Source organism: Dendrobates tinctorius, unplaced genomic scaffold, assembly GCF_039654945.1.
Source record: "Dendrobates tinctorius isolate UK_male_01 unplaced genomic scaffold, ASM3965494v1 ptg000156l, whole genome shotgun sequence".
NCBI classification, from domain to species: domain Eukaryota; kingdom Metazoa; phylum Chordata; class Amphibia; order Anura; family Dendrobatidae; genus Dendrobates; species Dendrobates tinctorius.
In genome coordinates this window covers 23,842,577-23,864,696 of record NW_027361823.1, presented here as the reverse complement: position 1 = coordinate 23,864,696, position 22,120 = coordinate 23,842,577, and the positions used below count along the sequence as shown (strand labels likewise).

Sequence of the window (22,120 nt, the reverse complement as noted above, 5' to 3'; positions counted from 1 at the left end):
GATATTGGGCGCCCAGGGCCCCGGACCGGGTCACTGCTGCTGTGACACATTCCCCCCTGACACCGGCCCGGTACCGAGTACCCCACAGCCCTGGTTGTGAGGGCGACCCAATTTTGGCGTCACGAACAGCATGACGAGACCCGATGCCATCGGGTTCTGTTCGCCTGAAATTTGTGAGACTTTGTGCTTTTGAAAATGTGCAGAAGACCTGATTTAATAGACTGTGAAATGGACATTAGAAATGGCCGCTGGCGCGGAGAAGGGCGTGAAGAGATGGGAGGTCCTAAGAAAAGACCGCGAAGAGTATTGGGCCTTCCCTGCCTGAATTACTATGTGACAGATACATGGCCCACCCCCCGAGGGGTACGCATACTGGCTTGGTATGGAGGCGCTGGAAGAAGACGCCGCCCCCGGAAGGAGGGGCAGAAGAAGCCAGTGGTGAAAAAGGGGCCAAGGCAGGAAGAATGCCAGAAAGCCATTTTGGAGAGTGAGGGAAGGAGGCTTGCAGAGCACGGGGAAACGTGACGGCTCCAACCCGAACTCCGGGATGAACCGCCAGCAACTAGAAGCTGAAATAGCTGAATTGACAGCCAGTCTGCAGCTGAGGAAGGATGTCTTAGAGAAGCTGAGATGGCAGCGCGCCCTGGCGGGGCCTACACCAGCGGTACCCTCCATCGGTACCTGCCGCTACCACACCGTGCTGTCCCCGGGCAGTGCTGATCTACACGTCTACCCTGACTGTGCGGCTAGGTGCCGCCTGCCCGAAGGAGTTACTGGAGGACCTGGGAGTGGAAGCTGATGTGGCTGCGCAGGTCCCCGCAGAGACCCCTGTGGATCCAGAGCCACCATCCGCTCCATCACCACCTGCACCGGAGCAGAGACCGCACCGCCAGGAGGCCCCAGGTATGTCGGATGTTCCTCCACCTGGGAAGGCCCTGGGGTGTATCGCAGTCGCAGCAGCTGGCCAGGTCGTCCTGGATCTGGTCTGGAACCGGGATGCTGGTGCCATGGGTGAGAGCAGGTCCCGGGAAGAGCGGGAGAAAGAAAAGAGTTGGGCAAGATGTCGGGACACTATTCGACAGCTGGCAGCGGAATATCGGGAGAGGGAGCAGAGAAAGAAGGCTGTGCTGGGCCCGGATCTGGCCCGGAAGGAGAGGGCCCGTGCTGGGTATCATGGTCCCCGGGATGCAGCTGGTTGGGGGCAGGTGCTAAATGTAAACCGAGAGAAGGGGTTCGGATTTATTGTGGACCCCAAAAGAATCAGCGACCTGTTCTTTAACCGGCGCGATGTGGAGCCCCATCTGAGGAGGGGGCATCCTGATAGAGACCTGCAGCCTGGGGAGTATGTGACCTTTACCCGGCATGAGGGACTCCGGGGGTGGTACGCCCTGAATATCCGCCGTATTCCGGAGGAGTTTATCGAAAGGTACAAGCCAAAGAGACCTGTTGCTGCCCCTCCATCCACCGGTACCACTCAGACTGCTCAGGTACCTGCTAACAAGAACCAGGCTGCTCTTGCATCACCTCCAGTTACTGCAGCCCAAACCAAAGATCCCTGGCTTGACACCGTGGGAAGAGGAGTACTTACGGATTGCCAATGACTACTTTGAATCTGGTAGCCATTAAGAAATAATTTTCAAAATTTCTCGTTACCCAGGAGGGTTTTGTTTGCACCAGTTGTGCCTTGTTTCGCTGTCATGTTTTTCCGGTAGCACTTTTGTTGCCCTGTTTTTGCAATGGGATCGTTTTCCCAATTTGAACTAGCGATCATGAACGCTGTATGATCCAAAACTTTTATTGTAAATAGTTTACACCTCTTTAGGTGCCCTTTCTTGGTTTTACTTATACAGACACTTTGCGAAGATAATGTTTCTGCATGGACACTTTTCGAAGATGATGTCTACCTCAAAGGACACTGCAAGAGATCCCAGCTGGGAGCGGTGTCCAGCACCTTACAAGAATAACTGTTGAATGTTTTACTGTGAAGTATTTGATAATATGTTTTACAAGAGTATTAGTAACTGAGAAATGGCTTTTATAGAAGAATTAGGAATGTCTGATCTAGAGATGAGTGATGTGAATAAAGAATTGAAAGTAGACAGGTAACGGACCAGGTACTTGCAGTCAGCGTCTTGCGTCTAGAAGAGACAGTAAAAGTAGAAAAATAAATGTGTACTAGAGACGGAAAATGAGAGAAAATGTGTTACAGAGAATAGCACTTTGAATTGAGAATTGCACTTAGAATTAAAAATTTTAGATAGGATTTACGATAGAATTGTTTGTAACGTTCAAGATGAGTACCTCCTATACTAGGAAGATTAGTATAAGAAAAGTTATTATGCATTACAAAATTTTTGTATGTTTCTTTGCTGTCTACTTTGTTATCTTGCAGCCCGCAGACGTGCTGTGTTTAACGGGGGGTATGTGGCACCCCTGAGGCTCAGTCGCCACAGAGGTACTGCACCTTCTCCTAAGGTGTAGTGCCCCACCAACTAGGTAAGTTGGGAACTCCTTTCCACACTCCAACACCTGCATCTCACACACAGGATAGTTCAGTAGGTCCGCCTAGCAGCTTCAGGCTGGGGGTAGAAGAGCACCCTTCGTGGAACCCTGCTTCGTAACACGAGATGTGCTGGGAGGTGGGTGGAGTTAGTATAAAAGAGGGGGAAAGTGGAGAATTGGAGGTCAGTCTGACAGAAGGTCAGTCTGGGGTGAGTCCCAGAGAAGTTCAGTTCTGAAGTTAGTTTTGAGTTCAGTTTGAGTTCAGTTTAGAAAGAGTGCTGCAGCTGCCTCAGTGATCTGAGCCAGCTGGCACGGGAAAGAGAAGAGAAGGAGAAGGACGTAGACCTGCAACCTCAGCTTCCATAAGAGAGAGAAGGAACAGCGCGGAACGAAGGAGTAGGAGAACAGAGAGGAGTTGTGGGTTGGAAGAGGAACCCTGCCTATAGGTTCTCAGCGCAAGGCCGGGGCCTGGTCCCCGAGGTTGTATGGAAACTTATGGTTCTGCAGCAGGCATCGGTGGAGTAGTTGGCTGTAAATGCACTACTCCCATCAAAGACTTGGGACACAACAGCAACTGGATAGAGAGCCAGGACTTCTGAGAAGGAAGTCCCCGATAGAGGCTACAGCTGTCTGTCATACAAGTAAGGTTCTAGGAACATCTGACAGGAGGAATTCCAGAGAACTACGGTACTGGAGTTCTTCACACTAAAAGGCGCAATAGAGGAGTCGTTCAGGAAAGGCACATGTTAGCAGAGTGTTGGAGAGGAGAACCCTGACTTGCCCGGGAGGTTGATTGAGTCTCTACCCCGGAGGACACGGCACGGAGGCAGGCACCAGTGGGTACCACGAACTGTGAGTAAAGCTTTGAAACTGCAAGCCCTGGTGTCCTCCATTCATTCGCCGTTAACACCTTCAGCACCGCTACATCTGGGTACCAGCATCTATACCATTCTGCGCCTCTCCTCATCCATTGCACCTACACTGCCCTGGGACTACAGCTCCACCTGTGGGGAGCTATACCATCTTTGCTGCACCACACCATCAGTCCCAGCGGATCTGCATGCAGCGTTGGCTTACCATCTCCCTTGCCAAACACCACGGGTGGCGTCACAAACTATTCCAATAAACTTTAACACCATTAACATCACTGCCATTGATATTGGGCGCCCAGGGCATCGGACCGGGTCACTGCTGCTGTGACACTTTCCCCCCCTGACACCGGCCTGGTACCGAGTACCCCACAGCCCTGGGTGTGAGGGCGACCCAATAGCTGAACACACCCTGTTGATTTCTGTTCCCTAATAACCATGAACCTACAAAATGGAATTTCATCAAAGAAACACTGTACTTCAATATTAAAACAAAAAATTTTTTTATCTACACCCATAAATAATATTGAGTCCACTATTTGGTATTGACAGGGATTACCAAGTGTCCAGCAATTGGTATCATGATATTTAAAGGCAATACACCTGATTTGAAAACCACTTTAAAGGATATTTTCATTATGTCAAATGGGTAAAATTGAAAAATTCATCTTCAGTCTTAAGAACGGAGGGATTTTACATTTTATAGCCTACTGATCATTACCTACCTTACCAGCCACCGCTGCAGCCTATCAGCAGAGGCAGGTCTGTTAGGTAAGGAGTGCAGTGCTTACAAGCTCTTTCCAATAAAGCTATGAAGTGTTGCTCTGAACCTGGCTAGACCACTAGAACTGGCCATCTTCAGTGCCACTGGACTCCATTGATGCTACAGGGGCGAAGCTGCCTCCGCTTACAGCATCAGAGCGTGCACAGTTTGGGTAACTACTAGTCAAGAGTGCATTGCCCCCGGAAAATAAGAAGCCGGGTGACAAAGGAGCTGTGTGCCCTTAATAATGAACATGGGATAACCTATTTAAAGAAAATAACCCATACAAAATATTGGAGCCATTTTCTTTAATACAAATGGCTCATTATTGCCTCTTTCTATCAGGTTTCTATCAGGTTGGTATTGGTAGTAGTACAGATTATTGCATTTTCCAGATCACAGACCATTTACCAGTTGTACGTCTCTGTTTCAGCACATTTCCTTTGCAAGAGAATTTGACTCGGATTCCCTGAGGCACTATAGCTGGGCTGCAGACACTTTGGACAACGTCAATCTCGTGTCAAGCCCTGTGCATTCTGGGTAAGTTGAAAATCTCAGGTTTTTTATCTAATTATATATATATATATATATATATATATATATATTTATATATATATATATTTTATCAACTTAACCAATTGAACCTGTTTATTGTTTAAAATGGAAAAAAAATAAACATTATAAGATTTTGTGAAATTTGACAGTGGATCCATATGGGCTACAGAAGATCCTGGTGGTTCACTATCTATTGAGAGAGAAAAAGAAGTCAAAACAGTCAAAAGTGAGCAAAGTGCTATTGTATGCCAGTAGATCCAGGGCTATCATTGAGTAAAAATGTATATTTAACTGTTAGTGATCCTATCGTTTATTTCCCAGCATTTTTGCTCTTGCTGACATTAACCTCTGAGCATTGCTGAGTCTTCTCTGTGTTTGCTTTGCCGCAGTAGTAGGAATCATCAGTCCTTACAAATGGGTAGATATGTTTTAGTGTTTTTTTTTTCCCATATAAGACCATATATATCTCATCACACTGCATTATATATGCAAAATCTGCAAGAGAATCATCCAAATAGCTGGTTTTGTAGTATTGTATTAGATTTGCTCTAACTAGCAGAGAGCAAGTTTACCAGGAATTTCTGAATTTCCACCAGCACTGTGTGAGTAAGGCTTGGAGTAAGAGGATTTCACAATAAGTGGGAGCCTTTGGGTGACATATCGCACTGTATGCCCATATTATGGAGTATAATGTTACCTTTAGTCAGATATACTCATTGGTAGATCCTCACGACATTTTCCTTCTGCGTATGTTTAGACGAGATGTAAACAGAATTATATGGAATTCATAGACAGGTTACTGATTGCTGCAGTCTCCTGAAGGATCAGCTCTACAATGGTGGGAAGCACAAAATTCCCTGCACTATTATATATATATATATATACATACACTGTGTATATATAAATGTGTATATGTATAATTCCCCCTACATTTTGCTGGAGTATATTTTGGAAGGTAATGGAAGCTATTCGGTATACAAGGGCTTGTGCAGACGACTGTATTTTGGATCCATGTGCGATCCAATCTTATCCTATGGGGCCATGCACATGTCCGATTTTTTCCTCGGACAGATTCTGACCGAGGAAAAAATCTCAACATGCTTGATTATCCAATATTTGGATCACACTCAGCCATGCTATTCAATGAGTCCATGGAAAAAATTGGACTACACTCAGATGACATCTGAGTGCAGTCCGGTTTTCACGGACTTACAAAATGGAGAAGTGAAGAAGATGGAGAATTTTTTTTTTTTTCATCTTCTCCACATCCGAGAAAATTGGATCATATTGTGCCCACACTCTAATCAAACCATGAACAGAGAGCGAATAGCATAATTAGCAAGATTGTCTCAGAAGAGAGACAGTATGGTGATGTGACCCAAGCCTTATATAAAAAGCAGCGCGCTCATGCTGACTCATGTTTCTCTCCTTTGCTGACTCATGTTTCTCTCTTTTGCTGCCCATATTGTTCTTTACATTGACACGTTTTTTGCTTGCATATAACTGTTTATATGATTATTTTCCCATTTTGCTTTTCCATATTATTTTGCAGCTATCACTCTTCACTTCCACTGTATGATGCAAGGTGATCATGCTGATTTGTGTGTGCTTGTGCTAATTTGTGTTAAAAGTACTAACTGGATTTTCGCTTCTGGATTTAGATTCTCTATATATTTTTTTTAAGTACGTGATTGTCACGGGCAGAAAAATTGAGAATGCTTTGAATGTGGCTCTCATGGATTAGCATGCTGGTACAGAATTACAGATCGATTGATGTGTTGGATTGGTGAAGACCCGCAAAATGCTCTACTATTTTCTGCTATCCTATTAAGAATGTCAAAATTATATATCACAGAATGAATTTCCCAATTCATGTATCCCCATCATCGTCTGTGGTGCTGTACAATGTAATACTAAGAACAAGTCCACGGCAATCACAATATAATACCGTAACGTGCCACATTAGTTCCTCAGAGGCGTTACATGGTGGCACGGACAGAGCTTAGGCATTTGCAATAGGAACTCATGGTTGGGTCATATGGGCGTAGCTTACCGTCACACAGCCATAGAGTTAAAAGGTTTTTCCAGGATTTTAATATTTATGGCCTTCATATTTAAGGCCCACATAATCATTAAACCAATATCATCTTTGACAGTCTAATGGTTATGGGGGCCTCCCAACTCTCCCTCGACAGTTGATGTAAGGGGAGGTAAGGATCCAATAAGTCTTGATTTCAGACTATAATAAGGTAGAAGAAAAAAAGCCAGCTCACCCACCGATGGAGTTAAACCTGTACAGAAGTATGAGATCCACGCCACTGCCCGTCATTTTATAGGCGCTGAGAAGGACAGGAAGGTGATCCAGTTTCTGATCCACAACTCAAATCGGTATGATTAAAAACATGAAGTCTTTACATCCAAGATTAAAAGTATATCCAGAGTGTCACAAAACACCAATGACTCCCCAGATGTTATTTGACATTTTGGGTATACTTTTAATCTTGGAAATAAAGACATCATGATTTTAATCATACTGATTTGAGTTATGGATTAGAATGTGGATCAACTTCCTGTCCTTCTCAGGTGATTTCAGACTGCCAATCCTTTCCTTCTCGGCGAATTAAGCCACTGCCGAAAGAGTGTGGCAGCGGCTCTCTCAGAGGGAATAGGAGCACTGGACAGAGCACTTCTGTTTATGGAGAAGTTGGGGGAGATAGCTGGAGGCCAAATGATCTGACGAACATCTGTCAACTGCAATGGGGACCTTTACCATAGGACATTATTATCAGATCCATGAGCAGCACCTCCAGTGATCAGCTGATTAAGATCACTTCATTGTGTGCCCAGCACAGCTCTGTACGTTTTGTGCTTGATACTGCTGCTCCATCGAATTTACTGGAATGGGACCAAGCTGCTGCTCTCTACAGTACCAGATGCATCCACTACCAAATATATGAAACTGCGCCCTGTAAACCTTGAAGTCAGCTGCTCGGCGACGGTGTCATAATTAGGACCCCCACTTTCCCAATGTGACATAAAGAATATTATCTTTTTCTTTCTATACCAGAAATGGCTCAAGGTCAAGCAGTTGCACCCAGCTTTGTTGGCAGTGATGACCATATTACAGTATGTCACCCCAAAAATGTATTGTAAATGGGCTATACAGTGTTGTAGGGGACTTAGCCCTATAACAACCATACCTGTTACTTGTACCGTGCCTGAGAAAAATACATTTTACTTCATAAGCAAATGAGGAGCCTTCGGTGCATAAGCGAGCACTGCCTGATTGGTGCTGGTGTGTGTGCGGTCGCATGCAGTGGCCTCGTGCTTTCTCTTCTGTTTCGTTTCTTTTGACTCCACTTGCTGCACTTCAGGTATATTAATGCAGTGATCAGCTTCAGAAGAAAAGAGACACGGAGAAGCCACACACCGGCAGCATTCAGGCAGTGCTGGCTCTGAGAGCCGAACACTGACACTGAGAAGCAGGGGGAGGGACCCAATATGCAAATGAGGAGGCGTGACAGTGCACCAAACTCTTGGCCACACTAAGGGTGCACCAAAGCTTCCTCATTTGCATATTAATTAAAAGTTATTTTTTCAGGCACTGTACCAGTAAACAGGTACAGTGCCAGTGTGGTTGTTATAGGGGCTATATACCCTACAACACTGTATAACCCAATTAAATTGCAGTTTGGGGGTGATGGACTCCCTTTAAGAATAATCATAGATACAGATAATTATATCTAAGAAGATCACGTTATCTGGCTCCACTCACTTCCACGTAAATTGAGCGGCATCTATAATGTCTCGCATACCACACCTGCCGAGATGCATACATAATCTACAATTATCGAGCACCTGCTTTATCCATTAGAATATTACAGGTGCAGGTCACCTGAAGATCGAGATCACATTTCAGAAGGTATGTGGATGCAGAGTGATAGGCACCACTCACAGTTTCATGTAGAAGTAAGTGTGAAGGCAGGTCTATTTAAAAGTGGTTTACGTTGAAGACTGCTCCTGGGCCATTTGGTCACATAGACATCATAGACCGCTATAAGACCGAGCACACAAACTCAATCCTGTAGCATTCGGCAGGCATGCACCTGTATGACTGTAGTACAATCGTACATTTTCTTTCAGCATTGCACATGTAGAAGCTGTAACAACCAAGTCACAAGAATGTCCGATAGCTGAAAGCATGGAAAATAGTGTGGATAGCTAATCTGGCATTTAGGCTGTGTTCATAGACTCAGTCCTGAGCCATTACGTGGCGGTCTCAACAGATGTGATTCTTCTCACGATTATGATGGAAGCCATGAGACAAGTGGAGTAGCATTGTGGCTTGCCATGGACCCCACTGAATTAAAATAGGGTTTGGCATCTATTCAAAGATAGTGCGAATGTAGCCTTACATGCACCAATTACCAGCAAGTGTTTAAAGGGACTTTGCCACCAAGTTTTTCTCACCTAATATGGCAGCGCGTTAATGTAGAGACAGAGACCCTGATTCCAACAATGTGTCACTTGCTAGGATGCTTAGTGTAGTTTTGATTAACTCACTGATTTACCAGCAACAGATTATCACTAAAAGACTTGTTAACCTGCTGCCATGTAGTCCTCTATATTCATGAGCTTTGTATAACCTCACCACTAATTGGTGGCTTTCTGCCTATGCAGAGTGTACACAGACAGTTGTCAATCAGTGCTGTGAAGAGTTATACAGAGCTCAGCATTCAGAGAACTGGTAGACCGGCAGCAGAGAAAACAGGGATTGTATCGAAACTGCAGCAAGCAGCCCAGTAAGCGACACATCACTGGAATCACGGTCTCTGCCCTTACATCATGCTGCTCTGAGATGACGTAGCAAAAATCTGATGACAGATTCCCCTTAAGCTTGCTGATTATTATCGAGTTTCTTGTTACAGCTTGGTTCACGTTCAGTGCAGTAGAGATAATGTTTTATTGCATGACGTCCATTCTGTCCCATTGAGGTGCTCTATGACATCTATATGATCTAAAACGGGATATAGACAGGGATTGTCTTCATGGGAATCCAGTTTGCATTCTTGGGTTACATTCTTTACCAATGGAAAGTTCTACATAGAAATGTTACATTTCTGGAATCAGAAGTAAGAATAGTCCTTGTGTTAACGGAACACGGTGCACCCCGATTTTCTAGGTGTGTTTTTATTAGAAAGGTCTTTTCTTAATTTAGCAGTCACAATGGTGCAGAATTGTTTTAGTGAGTCAGTCACTGCAGGGTCTGAGACGGTCAGGATTCACATTACACAATGCTAGGGAAAACCTGAGGATATCCCATAACCCGTGGGGGCGTTCTGTCCCTTATTAATCAAACCGGTTTAAATCAAAGGAGCTTTGTGTGCCTCATACAGGAGCTGCTTGTCTGTGTTCACGGTAGCCAACTGGTGCCAGAAGATCTCTGTCTGGTTTGATTGTATGAAAAGGACAAAAACGGCTGTACTTATCAGTGATGGACAAAGTCAATGTATGTTCAGGATGGAAGACTCGCCAAGTTTTACTCAATAGGAAAACATCTTACATTTACTGTATTCTATAATCCCAAGGCTTCATCGACCGCTCTGATACAGCAGCCATGGCTACTGGAAAAAAAGAGTCTCTATAACCCCTTATTGACCAGAGGTATTTTGCATTTTCACTTTTTGCTCCCCTTCTTCCCAGAGCCACAACTTTTTTATTTTTTGGTCAAAATGGCCATGTGAGGGCTTGTACTTTTGAACGACACCATTGGTTTTACCATATCGTGTACTGGAGAAGGGGAAAAAAAATTCCCAGTGCGGTGAAATTGCAAAAAAAAGTGCAATCCCACAGTTGTTTTGTTTTGGTTTTTTTTTAGCATGTTCACTAAATGCTAAAACTGACCTGCCATTATGATTCTCCAGGTCATTATGAGTTTATAGACACCAAACATGCCTAGGTTCTTTGTTATTTAAGTGGTGAAAAAAATTACAAAGTTTGTTAAAAAATAAAAAAATTGTGCCATTTTCCGATACCCGTATCGTCTCCATTTTTTGTGATCTCGGGTTGGGTGAGGGCTTATTTTTTGCATGCCACACTGACATTTTTAACGATACCATTTTGGTGTTGATACAATCTTTTGATCGCTTGTTATTGCATTTTAATGCAATGTTGCAGCGACCCAAAAAACTTAATTCTGGCGTTTTGACTTCTTTTTTTGTTACGCCGTTTAACGATCGGGTAATTCTTTTTATATATTGATAGATCGGGCGATTCTGAACGTGGCGATACCGAATATGTGTACAGTATGTTTGATTTTTTTTTTTTAATTGTTTTATTTATAATGGGGCGAAAGGGGGGTGATTTGAACTTTTTATATTTTTTTATATTTGTAAAAACTTTTTTAAAGCTTTTTGCATGCTTCAATAGTCTCCATGGGAGACTAGAAGCTGCACTACTTTTATCGGCTCTGATACATACAGGCGATGATTAGATCACCTGTATGTGGCAGAAATGCTTACTTGCTATGAGCGATGACCACCGGGCGGCGCTCATAGCAATCTGTCTATGACAACCGTAGAGGTCTCCTGGAGACCTCTGGTTGTCATGCCAACCCATCAGTGACCTGCAATCACGTGACGGGGTCACTGATGAGCGGGATTTCCGGCGAGCATGCCGGAAGAGCGAGTTAAATGCTGCTGTCAGAGATTGACAGCGTCATTTAACAGGTTAACAGCCGCGGGTGGATCGCGATTCCACCTGAAGCTGTTGTGGGCACATGTCAACTGTACAGATCAGCTGTCATGTGCCCGGAAAAGTTCGGGCTCAGTGCCAGAGCCCCCAGCAAACAGGGGGAGTTCAGCATCGTAAAGGTGTTAACCCCCCAAAAAAACATTCACTTGCCAGTAATTTGCACATTTTTTATGCTTGGTCTTCCACAACCTCACCTTTTTAGTAGATTTTGCCTGTTCCTCACCCATTTTTAAACCTCCTACACAGCTGTTTCTGTTTCAGTTAATGAATGTATTTCTATCTACATATGAAAATCAAGTACTTTATCACTTTTTTGTTATATTTGGTTACTCGTATACCTAACTATAAAGCCCTAACCTTGTACAAGGTGCGGTCATACCAAATATAGATTTGATTTAGATTTCACTTTTGTTCATTCACTTTACATTTTCTTGATTCTTAAAAATAAACTGTTAACACTTCTATTCTTGAAAGCATAACTATTTTGCAGAATTTTTCCACACCTGACTGAAACTTTTGCACAGTACTGTAAATCTAGTCTTGTTAGCCATGGGGACAGAATCAAAGCCCAGAGGGTGCAGTAACAAAGAAATACCACACTAGATGCAGGGATCAGTGGCATTCAGATCAGCTATAAAATATTATATATTTATGACACGTGGCACGTTAAATTTGTGCCTATATTGGGTGCTACATCCAAGAGCATCTGATATAGAATTACAGTCCTTGTTCATCCAGATTTTCCAACTATCACAAATTTGAAACTTAACTAGAGTGATTTTGATCTCATGCATGTAAATTTGAAGATTGCGTCTGGATGGACCTAGTTCAGAGATTTGATTTTAATACGTGAATGTTCACTTTATAACAGAATATTGTTTTTGTGTACTGATTAATTCCATAAAACATCTTTATAGCGGTCACAGCTCCAACATACCTGCTTCCTTTCTTACAACTGTTAAATGAAATGTGCAAAGTTCTCAAAGGTTTCAGTCACCACTAGAGGGAGCTAACTGCATACTGTTTTATTATTGAGTTCAGTGTGTGAATTGTATGCATAAACTACTGACTACATAACGGATTTATTCATCATGCTTAGCAAGTATTGAGTCTGTTCTCACACGATCGGCTGATGCATAGCTAGGATCCTGCTGAAACTACGTGAGAACTGATTCCGTCACTTTAACCCCCGGTCAAAAGCAACTGCAGCATGTAGGTGGTTCCGTATGTCAGCCCAATCCCACCCCACTCTGTTAACTGATGGTGGGGGTGCTAATATGATGTCATGGCAGACTGGGGCTTTCCATGGAGCCCAAACCAGTCAATTTTGCCCTCCTTTTAGACCCAGCAAGGGAGGGTTTAATAGAATTCCTGTTGGCCTGATGTATTGCAGTGCATTACATAAGCAATCAAGATCAAACAAGTTCAAGTACCCAAGAGATGCTAAACATAAAAAGTAAAAAAATTTAAAAAGTAAAAAAAATAAAAGAAAGATAGAATATATATAAGTTAACGCCATATGAAAATAAGAGGCAAAATTGCTGTTATTGTTCATATTTCTCCCTAACATTGTAATAAAAACCATTACAAAAAAAAAGCATGTACCTCAAAATGGTACCAATAAACATGTCATCTCATCCAGCAAAATACGTGCCCCCACAGATCTCCTTCGATGGAAAAATAAGACGTTATGGCTCTCAGAATATGGCAGCGTAAATACAAATGATTTTCTTTTCAATAGATTTTATTGGTCAGAAGTATGAAAATGTAAATAAAAAGATCTATAGACATTATCTTGCTGACCTGATGAAACATTTCATTTATTCAGCTTGGTGAACATTGTAAAAGAGAAAAAAAAAACTAAAAACCCCCACAAATTATAAAATTGCAGAATTGTTTTTTTTCATTCCCGTTCCTTCATGGCGTTGTTGACCGGAAAATTAACCAACTATGGCATTTATAACACTTACTATGTTTTTTTTTACTTAAATGCATGTAGCTAGGGGTAAAAATAATTTTTCATCACAAATATTGCATCATTAGCCTTCTTCAGCCTCTGTGCTGCACTGTCCATTGCTGGCTGCAGAATGAGAAAACTGAGGATCGGTCAGTCAGCTTGCTAGGATGGTCTGTTTGTAACTCTTTGATCTGCCGATTTCTGAACTCCTCAGTTGCTATATGACCATAGACTACATCAAAATTGAATGTATAGGGAAACAAAGAGCTTGGAAAAACCAGAAGGTGTAACATTTTCAGCTAACCCCGATGCAAAAATTATTTTTAGCCTCAAAATACATTCACTTATGTAAAATAAAAATTGTCGGCAAAGGTGGACCACCCAGCTCCTGAACTCCTCCCTGCTGCAAACTAGAGTTTTACCATATACCTGTATATCTATGTGGCCAATTTGGAGCTATGAAATGGAGCCTTGACCTTTATAAAGATATATATAGAAATTAATCAAAACTGAATTTTGCACTTCAAATATAGCATTTGCATGATAAAGCTATCCAAAGTTATTATACTTGCAAAATTGATCTTCCTGGGACGCCTGGAATATTAATTATTACAGCTAATCAGAGAAACTGCATGAATAGCTGAATATGTATTGTCTTTTATTTTTCCTTGTCACTTTTTTATTGACACCTGTTGTTCCGTTTTTAACAGTTTTTTGGTAAGCTTCATGGTGGACGCCCGTGGTGGCTCAATGAGAGGAAGCCGACACAATGGCATGAGAATCATTATCCCACCAAGGAAATGCACAGCTCCGACTCGTATTACCTGCCGCCTGGTCAAGCGGCACAAATTAGCAACACCACCACCAATGGTAGAAGGAGAAGGATTGGCAAGTCGCTTAGTTGAAATGGGCCCGGCAGGGGCTCAGTTTTTGGGGTGAGTTACTTTATTATGCATTAGTCTTATAATTTGCAGTTTGAGATAAGTTTTTATACCATGATATCCGATAAAGCAATTTGTACATGATGATTCCATAGTGACGTTCATACAGTATGATCGATATCCAAAATCATATCTTTACCCATTAACTGTATTTATTATGTAGATTATTTTGTTTACATCTATGACCTTTTTGAGAAAGAAAGCCGTTACACCTTTCACTACGCAACAGATCAGTTTAGGAGACAGTTGTGACAGCACTGCACTCTCCGGAAAATATTATCTTTTGAATATTTCTATGTTGTTTACGCCATTTCTTCATTTTGCACTATGTTCTCCACTGGAAGCATTACTCCTTTAAACAGTACGCAAACGCATTGTGTGAGATTGACAGCCCTGATCTCCTGGTGTAACTTCCTGCATGATTAGAAAATACAGAGAGTAAAGCAGAGGTGACTAACACTATTCAGATAAAGTCCCGTCAGTCAGTGTAGGGAGAGAGGCTGCACAGCTGAGTTTAACTGTGTTACATTACAAACACTTCTATCAGATTTCCTCCTCTCATAACATAGACACTTCTGCTTTATGTCAACCCTCCCCCATACCCCCCACACAAACACCTGGAGCTGAAAGTTCAAAGGTGTCAGTAATACATTTATGTCTGTTGTGCTCAGCTCAACTTGTAATTACTCTGCAGTGAGATCAGACCATGCTGTTATTATACAGTATGTCTCACACCGGAGTAGCTCAGAACAGGCAGGTTACTCCTGTGTGATACATACAATGAGAGACAACCTGATCTCACTGTCCAGCGATTATAAGTTGCCCTGAGCACAACAGACATAAGTGTGATTGTGACAACTTTAAACTCTAAGCTCCAGACAAGCAGTGTGGACATCTCTAGCGATAGATTATTCTAAGGAGAAAATAAGGATTGTCAGTCCGAAATCAGACATGTCAGGTCCTTAACTCCCCCCAACAATCATCTCTCCAGGGCCCCGTATACCTTAAACTGGTGGCTGAACCCATCGATATCAGCAATTTCAGCCATCGTTGGTCTATTGTGGGGGATTTTACTCTGCTCTGTGTCCTGTGTTCCCTCTCCACTAGTTTTTCGGTCAGAGAATATTGATCTATCCATAGGTCCCCTACTGATTAAATGATTAAATGATTTTCGCTGTGCTGACAGCCAGATGTAAACAGATGGAACGGAGTTAAATTTAATGTGTAGTGACTGCTGCCGTGTCCTTCACAATAAGGCCGGAGTCACACTACAGCGAGATACGGCCGAGTCTCGCAGGTTAAAACCAAGCCCCTTCACCGGCACTCTGGAGTGGAGCGTGCAGCTCCATGTATTACTGTGCGGCTGCACGCTCCGTTCCAGAGTGCCGGCGCCAGAGCTTGGTTTTAACCTGCGAGACTCGGCCGTATCTCGCTGTGTGTGATCCCGGCCTAACTCTTATTAAAGAGAATAGGAGATGTTCTGCAGCACTCAGCAGCAGCCACTACACTGAATGGAGCTGCGGTTTGCAACTCTGTTTCACCTGTTTACATCCGGCAGACGCCAAAGCTCGTGAGAGCGGATGACTTGGTTAGCCAGGTGTCGATCCCCCCACAGATCTAATATTGATGATCTATCCCATCATCAGTATCCTTTGGCCAGATAACCACTTCAACTCTTTGACTACCAAAGACTAGGACATTCACATTTACTGTAGGCTGTAAAACGAGACTTTTTCTCTAAATATCCTGTTATCCTGTAGTTCTGGCGTCTATTGGCCAATGTGAAGACTGCAATATTTTATCATTTATTTTTGCACAATAGGCCAAGATAATTATGTCACTGATGAAAGTGCCCATTTAAAGTGACAAATTATGCATTTATGGTTACAAAAAAAACCCACAAACAATCTTGCAATGTGTGACACTGACTCAAGTCCACTATTTCATACAGCCTGTGTCTTTTTTTTAGTTTTTACATATTTAAAATAACGACTGCATCTTCTCATAAAACCTAAAGACATTATGGGATCTCCTCGCCATATCAGATTAATAATGAATAATTCATTATTAAATAATTCAGATATTTAATAATAATCTTTATTTTTATATAGCGCTAACGCAGCGCTTTGCACACATTATCATCACTGTCCCTGATGGGGCTCACAATCTAAATTCCCTATCAGTATGTCTTTGGAGTGTGGGAGGAAACTGGAGTACCAGGAGAAAACCCACGCAAACACCGGGAGAACATAAAAACTCCTTGCAGATGTTGTCCTTGGTGGGATTTGAACCCAGGACTCCAGCGCTGCAATGCTATCCAATGAGCCACCGTGCTGCCCATTAGTTGGCAGTGAGGCCAACCGAAAAGATAATGTTAGTATAAGTGTCATATTCTATTTTGCAAGCAGTCATACCTGTGACATTGCTGTATCATCCAGCTTGCTGACAGGCAGCAAACCTCATGGTATGGACCAGACCTTAATACCCAGATTGCTCCTACTGTTCTGAAACGCTGCATTACAGAACTTATCTCACATTTTGATGTGGTTGCTTTGTGTCTGTAATGCAAATATTTAGAACGTCCAGTGATTGTACACAGGCTGTCAAAGCATATACGTTATGCTATTGACCACTAGGTCCATGAATGCCCGCTCCTTAGATTGCATGCAGAACTTTACTTTATTTTCCAAAGCGGCCCCAGACTTATGGCATATAATGATGAAAGAATGTGCTTGGATAAGGCGTTACCTGAGCATGCTCGTGTGCTAACTGAGTGACTTCAGCGTGCTTGAATATTATGTTTGAGTCCCTGCTGCTGCTTGTCTCGCGGCTGTTCAACAGCCGCAACACATGCAGGGATTTCCTGCTTGTAAGGCAATCCATGCATGTGCTGCGGCTGACGAACATCCGCGAGACAAGCAGCCGCGAGGACTCCGAGCATATTTTTCGAGCATGCCGAAGACACTCGGTTAGCACCCGAGCATGCTCAGGTAACGCCTTATCCGAGCATGTTCGCTCATTACTAGTGGCATAAAACCGGCAATTATTGTCTGGAGTGGCTGCCCCAATCCTAATTTCCCCTTCTTATTTCTCTTCTTGCTGCATGGATGTTATTCAGTAAACTGCATCTTCCTACCAATTCCCCCCCTCTAAACGAGGGAGAGAGCATGATTAGCCGAATCCTGCAGCTTGGGCCTCAAGGGACAAAATTTATTGGGTAGGATGCTGCACTATTAAACCAAAAATTAAGGCTATAAATGGTCGAAAGGTTTTTTTTTGTACATTTTCTATTATTATTTTCCATCCACATATTTTTTTTTCTCATTCCTGTTACAATTTTTAAGTGAAGTCATGTTGGTGAAGGGAGAGGGGCTTGTCTATCGCTGACTTTATTGTGCTTTTAGGCATGTGAAACTCACGGCAAACAATGGTTTCTTTTAAGTTGCTTTTTTTTCTTTTCTTCATGATTGCTATATTTTCGTCTGTTTTTCTTTTAATGTTAGTGCCACATCTAACACGTAGTTTGGAGAGACAGTATTTTCATATAATTTTGTTCAAGAGAAGGTATTCGCAGTTAATGGAAAATTGTATGCAATTACATATACTATGACATTTCTACATGTGCTTGTTTAGTACGGTAAGTCATTTGTACGCATGGTTTCGATTGCTCTGGTGCTATATAATTATGTCTGCCACAGTCATAATGAATGTGGGACCTAGACACCCCGGTGGGTTGAGATGCACAGAGAGGAGGTTGCCAGCTGAATAAAAGCATTGAATGAGGTCTTCATTCCCAGCTGGCGGTGGGAGCGAGCTGCTTATCAGTAGCCGTTCTTCAAAGAATTGCAGTCATGTGAACAGCAAGGAATGTTCTTCTCTTGTCTGAACGTGGCCTGATATTTGCAGAAACACAGGCTCATTCTGTGTGCGTGTTGGAATAATTATCCTGTTCTAGCAAGCCTGCAAAAGATCCATTCTGCCAGTCGAAATTGCCACCGAGTTGACTAATAGAGTTTTGCAAAAATATGGTAAGAACAACCTTTTACGATGAATGAATTCACTCCTTGTAACCACAGTTACAACTACCTGCCTGTTGTACCCGGTGCCACAGTGATCATCGACTGCTCTTGCCGGCAATTCACCAACTCCATGTCAACAGAGAAGCTTTTCTTCTCCCAGGCAGCTGTGTGGATACGGCATGACTGCTGACGTCATGCTGATTGATAGCCGGCTCCCCACAATTAGGAAGCGAGAAGGCAGCTGTCAATCAGCATGACATTGGCAGTCGCACCCTTTTAACACAGTAGAGCGGAAGAGAAGCTGCTGATCTGTTGGCGTGACATTAGCGGAAGCCACTGAATTTTCAGCAGGAGCGTTCTGTGAGGGCTCATAGTAAAAAAAAAATAAAAAATAGTCCTGGATAAACCCTTTAAAGGAACATTCCTAGAAAAACTGATATATTGTTTTATCGCTAATGCAGTGCCTGATGGATGGGGTATGGCTACTACCTACGCCCTCTACACACTAGGCATAAGGAAGCACAATCACATGGAGTCTGTGCAGCAGTGCACACAATGCAGTTTGCGCCTTAGTATGCAGCCACATTGCCACTGCACTCCTGTACAAGCTCATTCAGGCATTTCATCAATTTTTTTTTTTAATCCGAGTTTCTTCAGTTTGTTCAGTGTCAGTGTTTACCATCATATTTTGGTCAGAATTTCATCACTTTTTCAAGGATAGAAAACTAAATATTGAAGTTTTCTAAACTTTCTCATACTGAATAGTCGGTGAAAAACAGACTGCACACATATGACATCCTAGTGCTATCATTTTTTTCACAGACCCATAGATTTGCAATGGTGAGTCTAATCAAAGACATGTCTCGTGATTTTGTGCTGACCACTTGGTTGGCAAACCTACTCAGACACTCAACAGCCCCATAGACTATCATAGGTACGAGTGCTATCTATAGAAAAAACAGATAGAAACTGACATCTGAATGAGCCCTAAGGCTCCTTCAATCAACTGAAGCTAAGTGTGCTTGTGCCATTGCTCCTTAAAGGGGTTCTTTGATAATGTAATAAAATGGCTCTAGTCACGTAATTCAAATAACAACCCAACCTAGTCACATGTCAAGACAGTCTGTAGTCTAAAGAAATACAGCTCCCGAGATCTATTTCTCATCTAGCAAAAGAGCTGTATCATAAGCACACATACCAGTGAGCTGGCAAACAAGGACTGTGATAGGAGAAGAAATAAATCTTCTCCTTAACTAGTTGTGCACAGAGGACTGAGCCTGGTGAAGAAAATACTTTCTACTCAGTCAGTAAAAAGAAGATTTAATTCTTCTCCTATCACAGTCCTTCTCTGACAGCTCACTGGTATGTGTGCTTACAATATATAACTCATCTGTCAGTTGAGACACAGGTCTCAGGTGCAGTGTTTCTTCAGATTGCAGCTTGTCCTGACATGTGACTGGGATGGGCGAACCTTTGAATTACTTGAGAAGGGCCATTTTATTACATTCTTGGAGAACCCCTTTAAGATTAGTTTGGCGCCATTCACTTCTGTATTGATATTATCATATACCAGCGAAGATGTCTGAATGATCAGCAGATATCATACGCCTGTCATAACCAGGTATCTGCATCAGGAGGTTAGTAGCACCTATTATATAAACTCTGCAGACACCGAGGAGTTGTGTACATGATCAGCAGATATTGTTCATGTGAATAGGATACCTGAACGATACGTGTTGATTGTGCCCACATTCCCCTTGGTATGAACAGTCACCTCTTGATGCAGAAGTGAGTGGCAACAAAGAATCCCCTTTATTGGAAACAAATTGAATCCATCTTAAATTGTAAGGTTGTAAGAAAGTATTTTTCTTATTTGCTATGCAATTGGAGTTTGATCCAAAGCCTGAAATCGCTTTGTGATGGTTGTAGTTATCCTATCTCATAAAAAGGTGTCATTTTTTTGTCCAATAAATGTATACAGGCTTTAGAAAAATCACATTTACTTTGGTTCAATAAACTATTAGTGCAGATTTTCACTGCATAATTCACACTACTGCTGTAGCATGCGACCCTGTTCGCAATGATTGCGCACAGTAGACATCCCCAAACTACCACATTCAGTCAGGTAAAACATTGTAGTGGGAGAAAGCATTTACTGACTTTTGAGAAATTAGCATGAATGTCAACATTTTGACAAAATAAGAGATTGAAAATAGGTAGTGTAGATGTTTCCCATGATACGTTGTCTACTGAACTGATTGCTGAAGCCAGAAGCCACTCAACCGAATACTGAACTTCTAGATTATTGGAAGATCTCAGAGCACAAATGTATAATCCTAAAGGCATAAATATACCGTATATAAAAAAGAAAACCTAAAAGGTTTTGGATTACCACAAGTCATAATATTGGTTTTATTGATAATGTAGGAGGAAAGAAAAATAATACTATTATGGAACAATGCATTGCAGTATATGCAAGTACAATATACTGTATATAGTTGTAATACTAGTTAGAGTCACTATAGAGTGAAAAGGCACAACTGAGAGCAACTAGTATTATATTTTACGAACCACATCGGAATCACTAAGTTAATCATTACTAATTGAATGACATTGGACACATTCCAACATCTGTTTAGCTTTTCCTGATAACGTTCCGAGTGGTCATGTTACGTACTATTGCAAGCTATGGAAGCATAGCAGGCAACTCACTAGAATCTTAAAGGGGTTGTTCACTACTAGGACAACCGCTTCTTAAACTGAATATTCAGCTCCGATAAAATAATAAAGCCTATACCTATTTCCCGTGACGGCTCCATTCCCGTAGTGTCAGCACTCTCGGTCCCTTCGGACAAACTGAACATGAAGAGGAAGCCAGGGATCAGCTGTAGCCCGGACTTCCTCTTCATGTTCAGTTTGTCCAAAGCCGGAGACAGTGACACCAGCATTGATTGGGTGCCGGGCATCAAGTGTCATTCCACCGCATCACAGCCTCCAAACTGCGAGTGCCGACACATTTAGTTTAAGAAGGGTTTGTCCTAGTAGCATTAAGACCACTCCTGGCTCTATATTCTGGTTTCTTTTCAGAATGTAAAAATCTTTTGCCTTTTCCTAATATTTTCAAAAAGTTATTGCCATTCAGAGAGAAATGATAGTTGCTAAGTACCTGCCTGTTGCACTCAGCGCCAATCTCTGCCTGCACAGAGCAGTCTCAGACCATTCGTGCCGGTGATTCAACGGCTTCTGGTGACATCACGTCGATAGAGCAGCTGCTCTGCCGCTGTCATGCTGATTAACAGCTGTCTACCCGCTGCTTAACTGCTGGAAGCTGGCTGTCAATCAGCATGACACCGGCAGTCACGCCACCCCTTTGATAGAGCAATCCGGAGGAAGAAAGATTCCTTGTTTGACGCGTTGCATCTGAATTGCCGGCAGGAGCTGTCTGTGACAGCTCTGAGCAAGCACCGGATACAACAGGTATATAGTTAGCAACTAGCTGCCTGTGTGATGCTTAGTCACTTCTCATGGGCAACCATGAGGCAGTGAAGTCAGAGTCCGATGTCAAATGCCAGGAGATTAAGTCATAGACAAAGAGATAATACAAATGGATAGTCAAACGCAAAGTCCGAGGTCAGCAAGCCAAGTTCAGAGTGCTCCAATGCAAAAGGGGTAATATAAACGGGTAGTCAATAAGGTAATTCCAAGGTTCAGCAACAAAGATCAGAATATCAAACTACAGAGTACAGAGCAAACACATCACT

The 22,120-nt window shown here is 42.6% G+C and overlaps 1 protein-coding gene across 17 annotated transcripts in view; it reads left to right on the top strand.

Moving 5' to 3' along the window:
• Nucleotides 1-22,120, top strand: part of ANK3 (ankyrin 3) — an 891,037-nt gene that overhangs the window by 778,136 nt on the left and 90,781 nt on the right. For 14 of the 17 annotated variants that reach the window (XM_073548271.1, XM_073548272.1, XM_073548270.1 and 11 more), the window contains 2 exons: nt 4,568-4,674; nt 14,110-14,334. In XM_073548271.1, the coding sequence (XP_073404372.1) occupies nt 4,568-4,674; nt 14,110-14,334 (332 nt within the window). Of the gene's footprint in view, nt 1-4,567; nt 4,675-6,241; nt 6,275-14,109; nt 14,335-17,458; nt 17,558-22,120 lie in introns of all 17 variants that reach the window. The other 3 variants (XM_073548273.1, XM_073548274.1, XM_073548269.1) reach the window with 2 other exon arrangements.